The sequence below is a fragment of the Temnothorax curvispinosus genome, unplaced genomic scaffold, assembly GCF_003070985.1.
Source record: "Temnothorax curvispinosus isolate PA1 unplaced genomic scaffold, ASM307098v1 QBEX01001824.1, whole genome shotgun sequence".
In the NCBI taxonomy this organism is placed as follows: Eukaryota; Metazoa; Arthropoda; class Insecta; order Hymenoptera; family Formicidae; genus Temnothorax; species Temnothorax curvispinosus.
Window position 1 is genome coordinate 2,969 of NW_020211604.1, and position 13,812 is coordinate 16,780.

The following is a 13,812-nucleotide window of genomic DNA, read 5'->3' on the forward strand; positions in this document are numbered from 1 at the left end:
TCGCGAGGAATGGAGGAATGTCCGTAAGAAATAAGTTCTGATTGTTCAGTGTAACATTTAATAAAAGAAAGGTAACACAACTATTATTACAACTATGCACTCTATTAATTACAGTAAGATGAATCTAAGAAACGGCTAATGCGGAATTCTAGCGAAAGACTGCCACGAGCTTCGCTCCGTCGGGTTCTTTTATCGGTTCTGACCTTCCAGAAGGTTCCCCGTACAGGGAGGGGTATTTCTTGCCGTTATTGAACCTTCTAGAAGGCCAGAGACAATTGCGCAAATGAGCGTTTGCCAAAAGTACGGTTTTAACACGGCGCGCGCTTGTAATTGGGCGAGCGTCGGGGCAGGCTTAAGCTCGCGGTGAGTTCACGTTGCGAGAACGTGTGGTCGCTACGTCACGCGCTCGGGAGCGCGCGCTCGCTTCAAGCGAGTCGTCGGCCGCGATATCCGCAGCTTTGTACAACTACATTTTCATAAAAATAATGTTCATAAAAATTTGTTGAAACTTGTAAGAATTTGTAAATATTTTTTACAACTCACTACAATTTACGACAATTTACTATGAATTTCTACAATTTTCACAAATTTGTAGAAACGGTTGTCAGTCTGCAGTTACATCTGTTAGAAGTGTGCGGCCAGGTGTGCGATGCTTTTGAAATTTGTCAGTAGTCAGAAGGGGAAGCGACAATTAGTGCTTCATGGTTTTATTTATGGTGTGCATCGCGAAAATACCGATGCTGTTGTCTGGCGATGCATTAAGTATAAGGAGAGTTGTCGCAGTCGAGTATACACATCTTCGATGACACGGAATGGTAGGTGGATTCGCTTCTCGTTACTGTTCCGTGTGTAATGGTTTTATTTTCAGGAACAGTTATGAAAATGACCGATCACAATCATGGTCCAAATGCTGGATTTGTTGAGTCGCGACTGGCTGGATATTTTGTCATGGGATATTTTGCCAGGGGATATTTTGCCATGGGATATATTGTCGCGGGATGTTCTGTCGCTGGGATAATAAGACCGGGATATTTTGTCGCGGGATGTTATGTCCGGGATATTTAGACATGTAACCGCCCAGCACGCTTCCACTGCGCGAACCGGAAGTAATTAATAGATTACCAAAACGAAAGAAATAAGCGGTGAGACGTTGTAGTGTCTAGAAGGACGGTAAAAAGACGTTGAGAGCAATTCTGTGGTGTCAATAATCGAAATAGCGGATCAAGTAAAGATCGAGAAATTGGTTAACGCCGATAATTTTCCAGTGTGGAAGAAGACGTTGTCGGTTCTCTTGAGGTCGAAGGAGCTCATGGACATCGTAGGTGTAGAGCAGAAGCCAGAAGAGGTTAACGAGATGAGGAAGTGGATGAAGCACGACAGTCAGGCCACTTTCGAAATAGTAAACTCGATTGATTCGTCATTATTGAAGCGACTACTCAATTGCAAGACAGCAGCAGAACATTGGTCCGAAATTCTGGGTATGTTTGAAAAGAAATCAAATACACGCAAGGTACAGTTACAGCATGATTTATTGAATTGTGGCCAGAAAGTACTTGACTACATTAGTGATGTTTCGAACATAAGGGCCTCACTCAAAGCAGTGGGAGTGAAGTTTGAGGATGACTTCATTGTGGCGAAGATCGTGAACGGGCTTCCAGCAAGAAAGTTCAGCAATTTTATTGCAGTGTGGAATAGCAAGGAGCCTACGAAGCAGACGATCGAGAATCTGGTGAATGAATTAGCCGGACACGAAGAAGTTTTGAACAAGGCCGATGACGAGCTTGAGGCATTGGTCGCCAAGTCGCGCAAGGATACTAAAAGCGACGACAAGAAAAAGTTTAATAAGAAAGGCAAAGGAGAACGGAAAGAGTTCTCACGCAAATGCTACAACTGTGGCGAGGAAGGACATATAATGCGTGACTGCCCAGAACCGAAGAAGAACAAGAAAAGTCAGAACACAAAAAATGCGAAGAATGTAAAGGACTCAAAGCCGAAACGAAGTGAGTCGGATTATGGTTTCATTGCTGAGGCATTTATGACTCAATCGGTCGAAGATTCGTGGCTTGGAGATAGTGGAGCTAATTGTCACATGACGCACGACAGGAACTGTTTCGAGACATTCGAGGAAGTCTTTAATCATCCGGGAATCGGTACAGCAAATCAAGTTGCTGTTCCAGTGAAAGGACAAGGAACGGTTCGTGTAAAGTCTTTCGCGAACGGCAAATGGTGGAGTGGAAACCTGTACGATGTTCTTTACGTGCCTGACCTGCGCAAGAACTTGTTCTCATTGACGAAATGTGCTGAGGCTGGATACAAGGTCGTGATAGAGAAGAACGAGGTTCTAATCAAGAAATCAGATGGACAAATAATCGTAACTGGTGTAGTCAATAATGGATTGCCGCGAATGCTAATCAAGGTAGTAAGAAATGATCAGGCATACGTCGCAGAGGAATCATCACTTCGTGATATTCACGAGAAGCTTGGTCATGTAAGCATCAATACAATCAAGAAGATGGTCAAAGAAAACAGTGCGCTTGGCCTGAAGATCAACGACGACGTGGATTTTACATGCGAAGCTTGCAATTATGGTAAGCAAAAGCGTTCGACGCATAGAACGCAGCCACCGAAAGATGTCCAACCTGGCGAGTTTATCCATTCAGACGTGTGTGGACCGTTCGAAGAATTAGGCTTGAATGGTGAGAAGTATTTCGTAATTTTCAAGGATAAAGCAAGTAGTTACCGAATGGTGTACTGTCTCCGGCAGAAGAATGAAGTGGTCGAAGTGTTCGCAAGGTTTGTGAATGCAATCAAGAATAAATTTGGCCGAGACATCAAATGGTTTCGAAGTGATTGCGGAACAGAATACACGTGTGAAGAGTTTCGAAAGCTGATAACAAGTCGTGGCATTGAGCATCAATTTTCATCTCCTTATACGCTACAGCAAAATGGGGCTGCTGAGCGAGAGGTGAGAGGTCTCATGGAATCTGCTCGTTCAATGCTGTATGGCCGGAAGGATGTACCAAAGAATCTGTGGCCTGAAGCAGTAAAAACAGCGGCTGAAGTGCTAAATCGGGTGATCACGAAGAAAAGCGGCAACAAGACGCCACATGAAATCTGGACAGGGAAGAAGGCTGACGTCACGAAGCTTCACGTATTTGGCAGCATTGCATATGCTCATATACCCGATAGCCAACGAAGAAAGCTGGACAAGAAAAACCGGAAGGTACTGTTTGTCGGCTATGAGAAGCTGAGTGACAACTATCGGCTATACGATTTGCAGAAGAAAAAAAGTGTTTGTATCGGCACACGTCAACTTCACAAAAGAAGGTGAAGAAGAGGATAAATATTTGTTTACTCTCGTTCGAGTGGGAGGTGAACACATAGAAGCAGATGACGATGAAGATACGAAGGAACAAGAAACTTCAAGTGATTCTGATAGTAGTCAGAGTGATGCTGATCAGAGTGATGCTGAGAGTGATGAATTCTTATCCGCCAAAGAACTAACGCCTATTGAATACCGGAGAAAATTAAGATCACCAAGCAAGATCAAGAAGCCGAGCCGTTTTGAGGCAAATTTAGCTGTGAACAATGAACCACGAACATACGTCGAAGCAATTACAAGCGCCGAGAGTAAGCAATGGGTAGCAGCAATTGATGAAGAGATCAAAGCACACATGAAGAATGAAACATGGTGCGAGGCCAAATTACCCAAGGATCGACAAGCAATTGACAGCAAGTGGATCTTCAAACTGAAGAAGACGCCAGGTGAGCCAGATCGTTTTAAAGCACGGTTGGTAGCACGCAAGTTCCGACAAATAGAAGGAGTCGATTATGATAAAATATACTCGCCTGTTGTGCGGTATGAATCAGTTCAAGTGTTACTTGCATTGACAGCAAGTGAAGATCTCCATATCCGGCAGTTTGATGTGAAGACTGCGTTTCTCCACGGTAACTTAAAAGAGGAAATATATTTGCAGCTACCGGAAGGACCATGGTCGCAGAAGAAGCGTGTGGTGCGATTACTTAAAGCCCTGTATGGCTTAAAACAAGCACCCAACCGTTGGAATTGTCGCTTCAAACAATTTTTAAAGAAGTTTAATTTTGTACAGTCAAAAGCTGATGATTGTATATATTTGGGCGAGATAAATGGTTTCAAGATTTTTCTAGCTCTCTACGTGGATGATGGTCTGATGATGAGCAGGTCGGTGGAAGTACTCGAGAAGGTGCTTACTGAGATGACGAAGGAGTTTGAAATCAGGATCTGCGAACCCAAGTATTTTGTCGGACTGGAAATTGAACGCGACAGGAAGAAAAAGTCACTGAAGATGCATCAGACAGCCTACATCGAGAAGATATTGGAAAAGTACGGAATGGTAGATGCAAAGCCAAGTGCAACGCCATTCACACCTGGACTCAAGCTGAGCAAAGAGATGTGTCCACAAACCGAAGAGGACAAAGAAAAAATGAAGAATGTACCTTATCGTGAAGTAATTGGATCGCTTCAGTATGCAGTGAACGTCACACGACCTGACATCGCATTCATTGTGAATGTATTAAGCCGATATTTAAATAATCCAGGAGAACATTGGAAGGCGGTGAAGCGAGTACTAAGGTATCTTTGAGGAACCACAAGTAAAGGTATCGTGTTTGACGGCACGAAGAGTTCTTCAATATGCGGCTACAGCGATAGTGATTATGCTGGCTGTGAGGATAAGCGACATTCTACGACAGGCTATGTATTCACAATGTGTGGCGGACCAGTGTCATGGGCCAGTCGCAGACAAGGAATTGTTGCATTGTCGACAGTTGAAGCTGAGTATATTGCAGCAAGCTCAGCAGCACAAGAAGCAAGCTGGTTAAGGGTACTCATAGAAGGTATTTATGGAAATAAAGCCAGCGCATTTGATCTTAACGTGGATAATCAAGGGGCAATAAGCCTTTGTGAAAATCCAATCTTTCACAAACGAACAAAACACATTCAGGTGCGATTCCATTACATTCGAGAGAAGGTCAAGAGGAACGAGCTCAATGTGAAATACATTTCGACGGAACAACAGTTAGCAGATATTCTGACGAAAGAATTGCTAAAAAGACGTTTTAAGGAACTAACATACAAGCTTTCGATGGAAGAAAAACCGATGGAAGATAAAAGAGACTAATTTTTTTTGTGTTGTTTTCTTTTGTATTTTGGATTGTATAATTGTCATTCGATCAAAACTGAGAGAGTCTAATTTTCGTTTTGTTTCTGGACGGTATAATTGTCATTTAGTGGGAGTGTTAGAATAAGAAATGAAAATTATAAAGCCCGCTATTTAGTTGTCCACTACAGGGTATTAGTACTTTATTTTGTCACTAGAGTCAAATCGATTCACGGTTCGATACTATCGATAGAGAGATATATCGCGCACTTTCGTAGTCGTCGTTGACACGCTCAAGTCGTCGTCGCTGTTAACGCTCTCGCAGCATATTAACCTTGCTTACAAATAAAGTCTTTACGTTATACAGTAATAAGTACAAGCATATTTCTTTCCCGGTGTTCTCTCCAGTATACCTGCAGGATATATACGGGTTGTAAGTCGTGCAATACTATAAGTTACATAGTGAATTGTCGAGCCAGCCCGTTAAAACAATAACAATTTCAATTTTTTGTAGAAATACGTAAATTGTTGTAAAATTATTTCTACCAGGGCCAGCATGTGATTATCATGAGTTGGCTAAGTAACGTCAATATTTAAGCTCATATATTTCCTCATATACATATTAACTTGTACTCATGATGTATATCATCACAATATGATCACAAGACATACATCACATTTCGATCAATATCAGAAGATCATGACGTGATGAAATCTGATCATCAGGCATTGCTATCTGGGTATATCATCAGTTGTATCGCACGCTTATTATAATAAAGTGGCACACAATTTCGAATTGAATTGATATATTTATCGATAGTTTTATAACATTTTACATCCTTTCATAATTTTTAATTATATCTGAACAGATCTGGATACATTCGGTAATTAATTATATCTCGGCAGATTAAATTATATTTGGTCAGATCTTTTTTTTTTGTTTCTCGTAGGAAGAGGAGAAATACCTTGCGTATCTTCGGGGGCCGGCCACCCGGAGTATGTGGGGCTTGCATCCACTAAAACTCTTTAAACACAGCACTAAAGGACTACAGTCACGACACACGGAACACACGAGGTACATACATTATTTGACGAGACAGTCCACACGCATGACAGAAACACGTAATCCAAAGACAAGGACCACACGACGGGTCAATCCTGAAGGAGTTTTAACCCCATCCGGCGGAGATAGTCGAATTGCCAAATCGCATGCGTCGCCATTCGACCGCCTCGGGAAACCCTCATGATAATAGCGGGCCGCGGCCGCGGGACGCCATATCATTGAAGGATCCCGCCCTTATTGGCTGCGGGAGATTCACCCGAAGGAATTTACTCCCCCAAAATAAGGGCACGCACGAGCCACGAGACGGGACGTGTACGAACGAAAACGAACAGAAGCCCCCTCTATCCAGAGAGGGGTTCCACACAATAAAACACACGAGCTCTAATCCTCGAGCCCGTCTTAACATATAGGGATAACAAAATTACCCACCACGACCGATCAACGGTCCACGTCACTGCCCAAGTATGAACCCGGCGTGAGAAAAGCTGCGTTTTCTAGACGCAAGAAACAATGGATAGGGACGTGTCCGTCACCCGCCTGCAGAAATCCCCCAAGGGGCGACCAATCATGGTCCGTCGCCACAAAAAGACTCCCGGAATCCATTGCGTGGAAATGGGGCCGGAGCCCCAAAGAGCAGCGAGCGGCGAGCCCCGGCCAACCAACCCCAGAAGAAACCGACGACCAACGGAACCCCCCAATACAGACTGTACATAGGAAAAAGGAACAATGAAAAACCAGTAATACGCAGTAACACCCGATAAAGCCCACGGGAGGCGACAAACGCCGACCGCCCCCGGGCCACCCACTTTTCAAGGATCCGGAAGCATTGCCCCAGGCAATGCACCGGACCCCAGGAGGAGAGCGGCCCGCTACTGGCCGGCGCTCGACCGTCCCTGGAGACAAAACGGGAGACGACAAAAGCACCGCGAGCGCCCGCCGAAATCAATTACACCGTATTGAATGACCTAAAGTTAATCTAACGCATTACGCGCCCTACGAAATCACAATCCTAAGTCGTCATTCTCATCCCCCATCGCCAACGATGCCCGGGTCGATCAAGCCCTGCTGTTTTCTCCTCTCATCCTCTTTTTTTCGCCGAAGAACTCTCTCCGCAAAAGTAAAAAAAAGCGTTCCACGCTTCACGCGAGTCACAAATGGACCGGATAATCGCCGGCAAGGTAAGATCGCCCCACGACGGCCGTTAATTCTCCACGCTCCAGAGACCAAAAGTTACATACCGCAAGGGTATGCTCGGATGTATCCTCCTCCTCGCTACAATAACGGCAAATCGGAGTGTCTTCTTGCCCGTACGAAGACCCCGAAGCAACCGTGTCCCGTGAGAAACTGGGTGATCCGGAAGGTAAAAAAACCGGATTCCACCGTCGATCCAACCATTGCTCGAAGTTGGGGGCGATGGCCTCGCGTGTTCTTCTTCCCGATAAATGCTCGTTCCGGATGTGAACCAACCACTGCTCCTCCAGCACTGTCCACTCCACTGAACGCACGGCGGTAGGAGAGTCGACGGTCTAATTTCTTGATTCCTTTAGCTCTCTCAAGCGAAGGTACACTCGCCGTAAATATGCCGGTCTGAGAGACAAGATTTCCATATCATCATGGACCCACCAGTCACTAATCTTGCTTAATAAATTGGGGGAAGCCCATGTGAGATCAATTATGGAAGATCCCCGCCCGCTTACAAAAGTGGGTCTGTTCCCAGCGTTTACCAGACGCAAGTCGCTCTGAGCAGCCCATTCCTCTAAGAAGGTCACCCTTGAAATCCAGACGAGTGCAGCTCCAAAGGAAAGCGTGGGCATTAAAATCCCCGCAAACAAGCAAATTATTGTTAATGCCTGAGCACAGGAACGTCAACTCGCCCAAAAAATCTGAGTAGCCATTGCGGCCGGTATTGGGCGAGATGTAGCAGGAAGCGACATAAATATTCCTGTATTTTATGACAACAGTGTTTAGACCCCGCGCGAACAAGAGGTTTGTTCGTGTTGCTTGCACTCCTTGCACTTTTGCACTAAGTGCACGCTAACTCGTTCGTGTTGTAGGAAATGACGTAATGAACTCTGTTCGTCTTACGAGTACAGTCGCACTTTTCACAGTGTTCTGTGAACCTGGTATTGAGGAAGAGCAAGAGTGCAAGACTGATGTAAGACTACCATAACCTTAGTTATAAACGATTTTAGGTTATGCGCTATATAACCCAAAGGCAGGGTTGAAGGCGCTTTGCTCCTTCCCAAAGGAGCAGAAACCAAAAAAAAAAAAAGATTTTAGGTTATATATCAATAAAAGAGAAATAAATGGCAGAGACAGTGATAAAGAAAAAGCGTGGAGTTTTATGCAGGGATGAGATGGGAGATATACTAATTGATTCTGATGGATTTGTGCAATGTGTAATTGAAGGTATTATAAATTTAATTTACACATACGTTTAATGTATTAGTCTTATTCAATATAGTTTTATCGCAACATACTGTAATTAAAATTTAATATATTTTTAAAAATATTTTTTTTATTTAGATGGGAGACTATTTCAAATAAAATATGACGAAATTGATTTTTCCACTAATATCCTCAACTTTGTTGTTGATGACGCACAGATCTTTATAGATTTATTTAAAGAGAGAATTGCAGAAATAGATGAAACGCATGAATTAGAAAATGAAGACTGTAATAAAAATACAGCTACAGATGTCACAAACTTTGATTGGAACGACGCATCAACAAAGTTATTCTTAAATATATACAAATGTAAAAAAGATCTTGTAAGTGCAAGAAAAATTAAAACTTACAAACTGTTATGGAGACAAATAGCAGAAGATATGGGTCGTAATGGTTACTCAGTTTCTCCTTTACAAGTAGAAAACAAATTTAAATCTCTGACTCGATCATATAAGAATATGATCAGTAACAATAAGAAAACTGGTAGAGGAAGAGCAACATGCAAATTTGAAGCGTAAGTATTATTATGTTATATATGTATTTTTTAAACAATTTATCTAAAAGTGCATGAATAGTAAAAATATAATTTTATGTTACAGTGAATTAACAGATTTATTCGCAAAAAAACATAATATAACTCCACTTGCTTTATCAGGAAGAAATGGATTAGTGCTCAGAGAAGATCAGAATTCCGAGAAAGAAAATAATGCTTTGTAAGTAATAAAGAAAGTCTATAACTGTACCCTGTTCACTGAAACGTTTTATTAAATAGATTAAACTACTCGGCGAACAATAACAACGAGTCTGAAAATGATCTTGATGAACCAAGCAGTGCAGCAGGAACTTCAACTAATGCTTCAAACACATTGGAGAAGGACAAAAATCCACAAAAGAAATCTCGAGCAAGCAGAGCAACCGAAAACGATCTTGATGAACCAAGCTGCAGTGTAGCAGGAACAGTTATAGCTTCAAACACATCGGAGAAGAACAAAAATCCCCAAAAAATGAAATCTCGAGCAAGAAGAACAACAACCGAAAACTTAAAAGAATGTTTGGTTGCTATAGAGTCATTTACTTCAGAAATGAAGACTGAAAGAGAAAGTTTTCATAATATGCAAGTACAAATGCTTGAAGAATACAAAAATATTAAAAAACTTCACGAAGACTATATAAATAGTGCAACAGAGCGATGGGCTGCAGCCAGTGCCCAACGAAAGGAAAGAAATGAACTTCTAAAAGAAATTTCTAAAAATTGTTCCGACAAAGAAATTTTTTTGTAATTTTATTTTTATTTAATCTACATAAGTACAATTACACATGCTGTGCAATTAACTTCATAACATTTTTAAAGTTTTTCAATTTTATTTTAACAAATGGATAATATTTTTTGTTTGTTTCTAAGATAAGGCTCCTGGGTATTCGCCGTTTCTATTCTTGTTTGATAACGTCAGAAGCGAGAGACACGTTGAGAATTCTTGCATGCAATTTCCAAATAAAACGATATTTCCATAAAATAACACTTCAGATCACTTCAACACACTTCGAAAATACTCCGAGGTCTACCCCTTTCCCATGACAGTTAATAAACAGCTGTAAAAATCATGCATAAACCTGCATGACTAGGCTTCGTAGCCTTCGTATTACATCTATTTTACTGCAGCTGTTTATTAACTATCAAGGAAAAGGGATAGATCATGGAGTATTTTCGAAGTGTGCTGAAGTGATTTAAAGTGTTATTTTATGCAAATATCTTTTTATTTGAAAATTGCACCCAAGAATTCTTAACGTGTTATTTCGCGCTTCTAATGTTATCAAACAAAAAATAGAAGCAACAAGTCTTAAAATTATTATTCTTTATAATTATAAAATATAACTTATAAAATAATTTTTAGTTCTAAAATTATAATTTCTTATTTTTTAGTTATTACGTTTCTCGAGATGTCCGAAATAAATCGTATGGTGTCATGCACTCTTGGGAACGTAACATTGTAATAAATACATATAAATATATAATTCATATTATTACTTGTGATAATTACTAATAGTGTTTACGACTGGGCCAGTTAAATTAAATTAATGTTCCTACATATCGTAACATAAGTATAATTATAAAGACTGTTACAATAAAAAGTTCCTATATGTATACAATTAAAGGGTATTAATAACATTAAGTATTATGATTTGAACATGGCATAAATAAATAAATTTATTTAGAAAAAAAATTGTTATTTTATTTATAAATATTATATTTTACAAGAACATCAGGTAATGCTTCAAATACATTGGAGAACAACAAAAAAAGAAAAAGAAAATTTATCTTTCTTAATGATGTCGTACAAATAATTGACGGCATAACTCGTCTCGCAATTCACGGCCACGCTGATTTCCAGGAATTATCTCATTATTATTTTCAGCATTATTTATAATCGCTTCTGGATCAGGATACTCATCATCAACTGGAGGCTCTAAAAACTCCAAGTCGTCTACGTGTGCTAAATTATGCAAAACGCAACAAGCGTGTATAACTTGAACCATGCGTACAATGTCCCGCAATTTGAAATGATACAATTGTCTGAAGCGTTGCTTCAAACAACCAAATGCATTCTCAATTATGACACGACATGAACTTAATTTTTGATTGAAATGTCTTTGCGCTTGAGTTAAATGTCCAGTATCTCTATATGGTACCATTAAATAATCTAAACATGGATATGCACTATCTCCAAGTAAGTAAGATCCATCTAAAAAATAAATTGTAGTTCAACAAATCAAAACTTATTTAATCTGATATTTGAGGCTTTCGCGATGTATTGAGTTTAGCTTCCGAGTTGGAGCCGCGTTAATTTTTTATTTCATTTTGATGTTTCGTGAACATTTCAGTTTACTTCGTCAGGAAAAAACAATCTGATGCTATATCAGGTTCTGATACAATATTAGATTGCTTTTCTCTGACGATTAAATGAACTGAAATGTTCATAAAACGTAAGAATAAAATAAATTCACGTGGCTCCAACCCGAAAGCTAAACTTAAAACTAAAATTAATTTGTTTATGTTGATGTTAGTTATCACTGACCTAAACAAATTTGGTGAAGAGATTCATACAAAGGAGATTCCCTAAACACTCTTGAATCGTGTACGGATCCTGGATAGCCAATAAAAACATCTAAGAATTTTAAATTTTGGTCAACTGTTCCTTGCATATGTATGGAAAAATATTGTTTTCTGTTAATATAAGAATCATGATCCTCTTCTGGCTTGTCAAGTCTGATGTGTGTACCATCTATAGCACCTGAAAATATTATATAATAATTTAACGTATTTGTACAGGTATTAAATCAATTATGTACATCAAATATGTGATTATACCAATAATTCCTGGAAATCCTTTTCGCTGTAGAAAATATGTCATTGTTGCCTGTTTCTCCTCTAATGTAGGAAATCTTATTATTTGTGGAGCAAGTTGCATTAAAAATATTGTGACTCTTGTAATGATTACATGTAATGTGCTTATTGTAACACCAAATCGATCCGCTACATCACGATATCCTGCACTTTCGTGGCCAAGAAACCATAAATAACTTAAAATATGTTTTTCACTCGTTATTGGTACATATCCTGCATGTTCTGTAATTTTTAATTGAATAAATATCATTACTATATAAAATAAAATTTACATAGTTAATTACTTACTAACAATAAGATTTATAATAAAATACCTTGTAAAGATGTAAAAACGTCTGATATTTCGAAACGTGCAATAAGTTCGTATGCTATTGCACGTGATAAGCGAAAATGCATGATAAAATCTCGGTGAATATAACCTCTGACAATGTCTTCAATATAATTATTTATTTTAATATGATGTACACGTTCCATATTATTTAATAAAATTTCAATCAAATGTAGTAGTTCATTAGCTGTAATTTATATATAAATTAATTTTTCAATAACTTTTATATCACATATGTAGCTGTCCTGTTTTACAGTTTAGAAATAAATATTTTTTACGCTTACCATATCGTTCTTCATATTGTGGGTAAGGTAAAATAGGAGGAATTACTACAGGTAATTCTAATTCTTCTTCGTCATCTGAAATATCCAACAAGTTTAATATTTCACGTGGATCTGCCATTTCGACTGATCTCGACAATACAATTCTGCACTTTGTCGTTTGAGTTGAAATTACAATTAACTCGTGGAATCGCTACACTCTCTAGATTTACTAGTGCAAGCAACACGAACAAACCTGTGTTAATGTTTCCTGTCTTGTGTAGTATACGCGACGTATACTACACAAGACAGGAAACATTAACACAGTATTGTGCGTTACATAAGACAAAGACTTAAAGCATAAAACACTGTCTTAAGGTTATAAGACAGCCATTCTGCTTAGGCCCTTAGCAACACAATTATTAATATATACGGAAGCCAAGCCGTTACAGCTATGAAACATTGCTGGGAAGCGGGCATGCGGGCAGGCTCAGATACCACACATACTGCCACCTGGAGGTGGTTTGTCCGAATGATGAGTAAGGAGGTCCTACGCCTCTTTACTCTTGTTAAGATTAATTTGTATAAAGGAAACCATTACTTCCGGTTTACGTCATTTTCGTCAGCCCGACGTCTACTTGGCGGGTCCTTCTCAAAACAGTTGGTTGTAGAACCTAGTCTGTGGTTGCCCCTCCTACCGGCCTCCACGCAAATAACGCAACATGGGTTAAGAGTTACAGCCCGCTACGATGTGGTCGCGCGAGCCGCATCTGAAACAAGATCCGGTATGATCCTCGGGGAATGTATACGTATTGCGTATACATTGCAGCACTTGAAGCATTGCACGGGTCGGGCCTCCAATAATTCGACCCGTGCAATGGTCCAGCTAACCTTCAACTTACCCGAAAAGGTGTTTATATCACATGTGCGTCGAAAATGGCCCATTTCTTGCGCCCCATCTGTACACGAAATAACCAATTGCACACACGAGAAATTTCTCACTATATTTACGCACGGGTGCGGGAAATCTCACTAGAAAAGTACTTCCCACACGACGCATTGCCAACACTCTCCTTACTTTTCTCAATCCGACGCTAGCCACGCTATTGGACGGAGATTTTCATCCAATAGCGTGGCTAGCATCGCCACATCTCCGTCCAATAGCGTGGCTA

At 40.0% G+C, this 13,812-nt stretch overlaps 2 protein-coding genes across 3 annotated transcripts; one reads left to right on the top strand and one right to left on the bottom strand.

Moving 5' to 3' along the window:
• The first annotated feature begins 8,228 nt into the window (after positions 1-8,228).
• Positions 8,229-10,781, top strand: LOC112468644. 2 transcript variants are annotated; one of them, XM_025037926.1, is made up of 5 exons: positions 8,229-8,393; positions 8,482-8,610; positions 8,728-9,163; positions 9,249-9,362; positions 9,422-10,781. In XM_025037926.1, exons 2-5 carry the CDS (start codon positions 8,508-8,510, stop codon positions 9,927-9,929), a joined length of 1,161 nt encoding a protein of 386 aa, XP_024893694.1. In that variant the 5' UTR covers positions 8,229-8,393; positions 8,482-8,507; the 3' UTR covers positions 9,930-10,781. The 2 variants fall into 2 exon arrangements, with proteins under 2 accessions (XP_024893694.1, XP_024893695.1); XM_025037927.1 differs by having other exon boundaries at positions 8,230-8,600.
• A 78-nt stretch (positions 10,782-10,859) lies between these two features.
• Positions 10,860-12,844, bottom strand: LOC112468643 (putative nuclease HARBI1). The gene is made up of 4 exons (XM_025037925.1): positions 12,665-12,844; positions 12,017-12,274; positions 11,724-11,939; positions 10,860-11,390 (listed from the first exon to the last, which is right to left on the bottom strand). The coding sequence occupies exons 1-4, from the start codon at positions 12,780-12,782 to the stop codon at positions 10,972-10,974; spliced, it is 1,011 nt and encodes a 336-aa protein (XP_024893693.1). The 5' UTR covers positions 12,783-12,844; the 3' UTR covers positions 10,860-10,971.
• Positions 12,845-13,812: the final 968 nt, after the last annotated feature.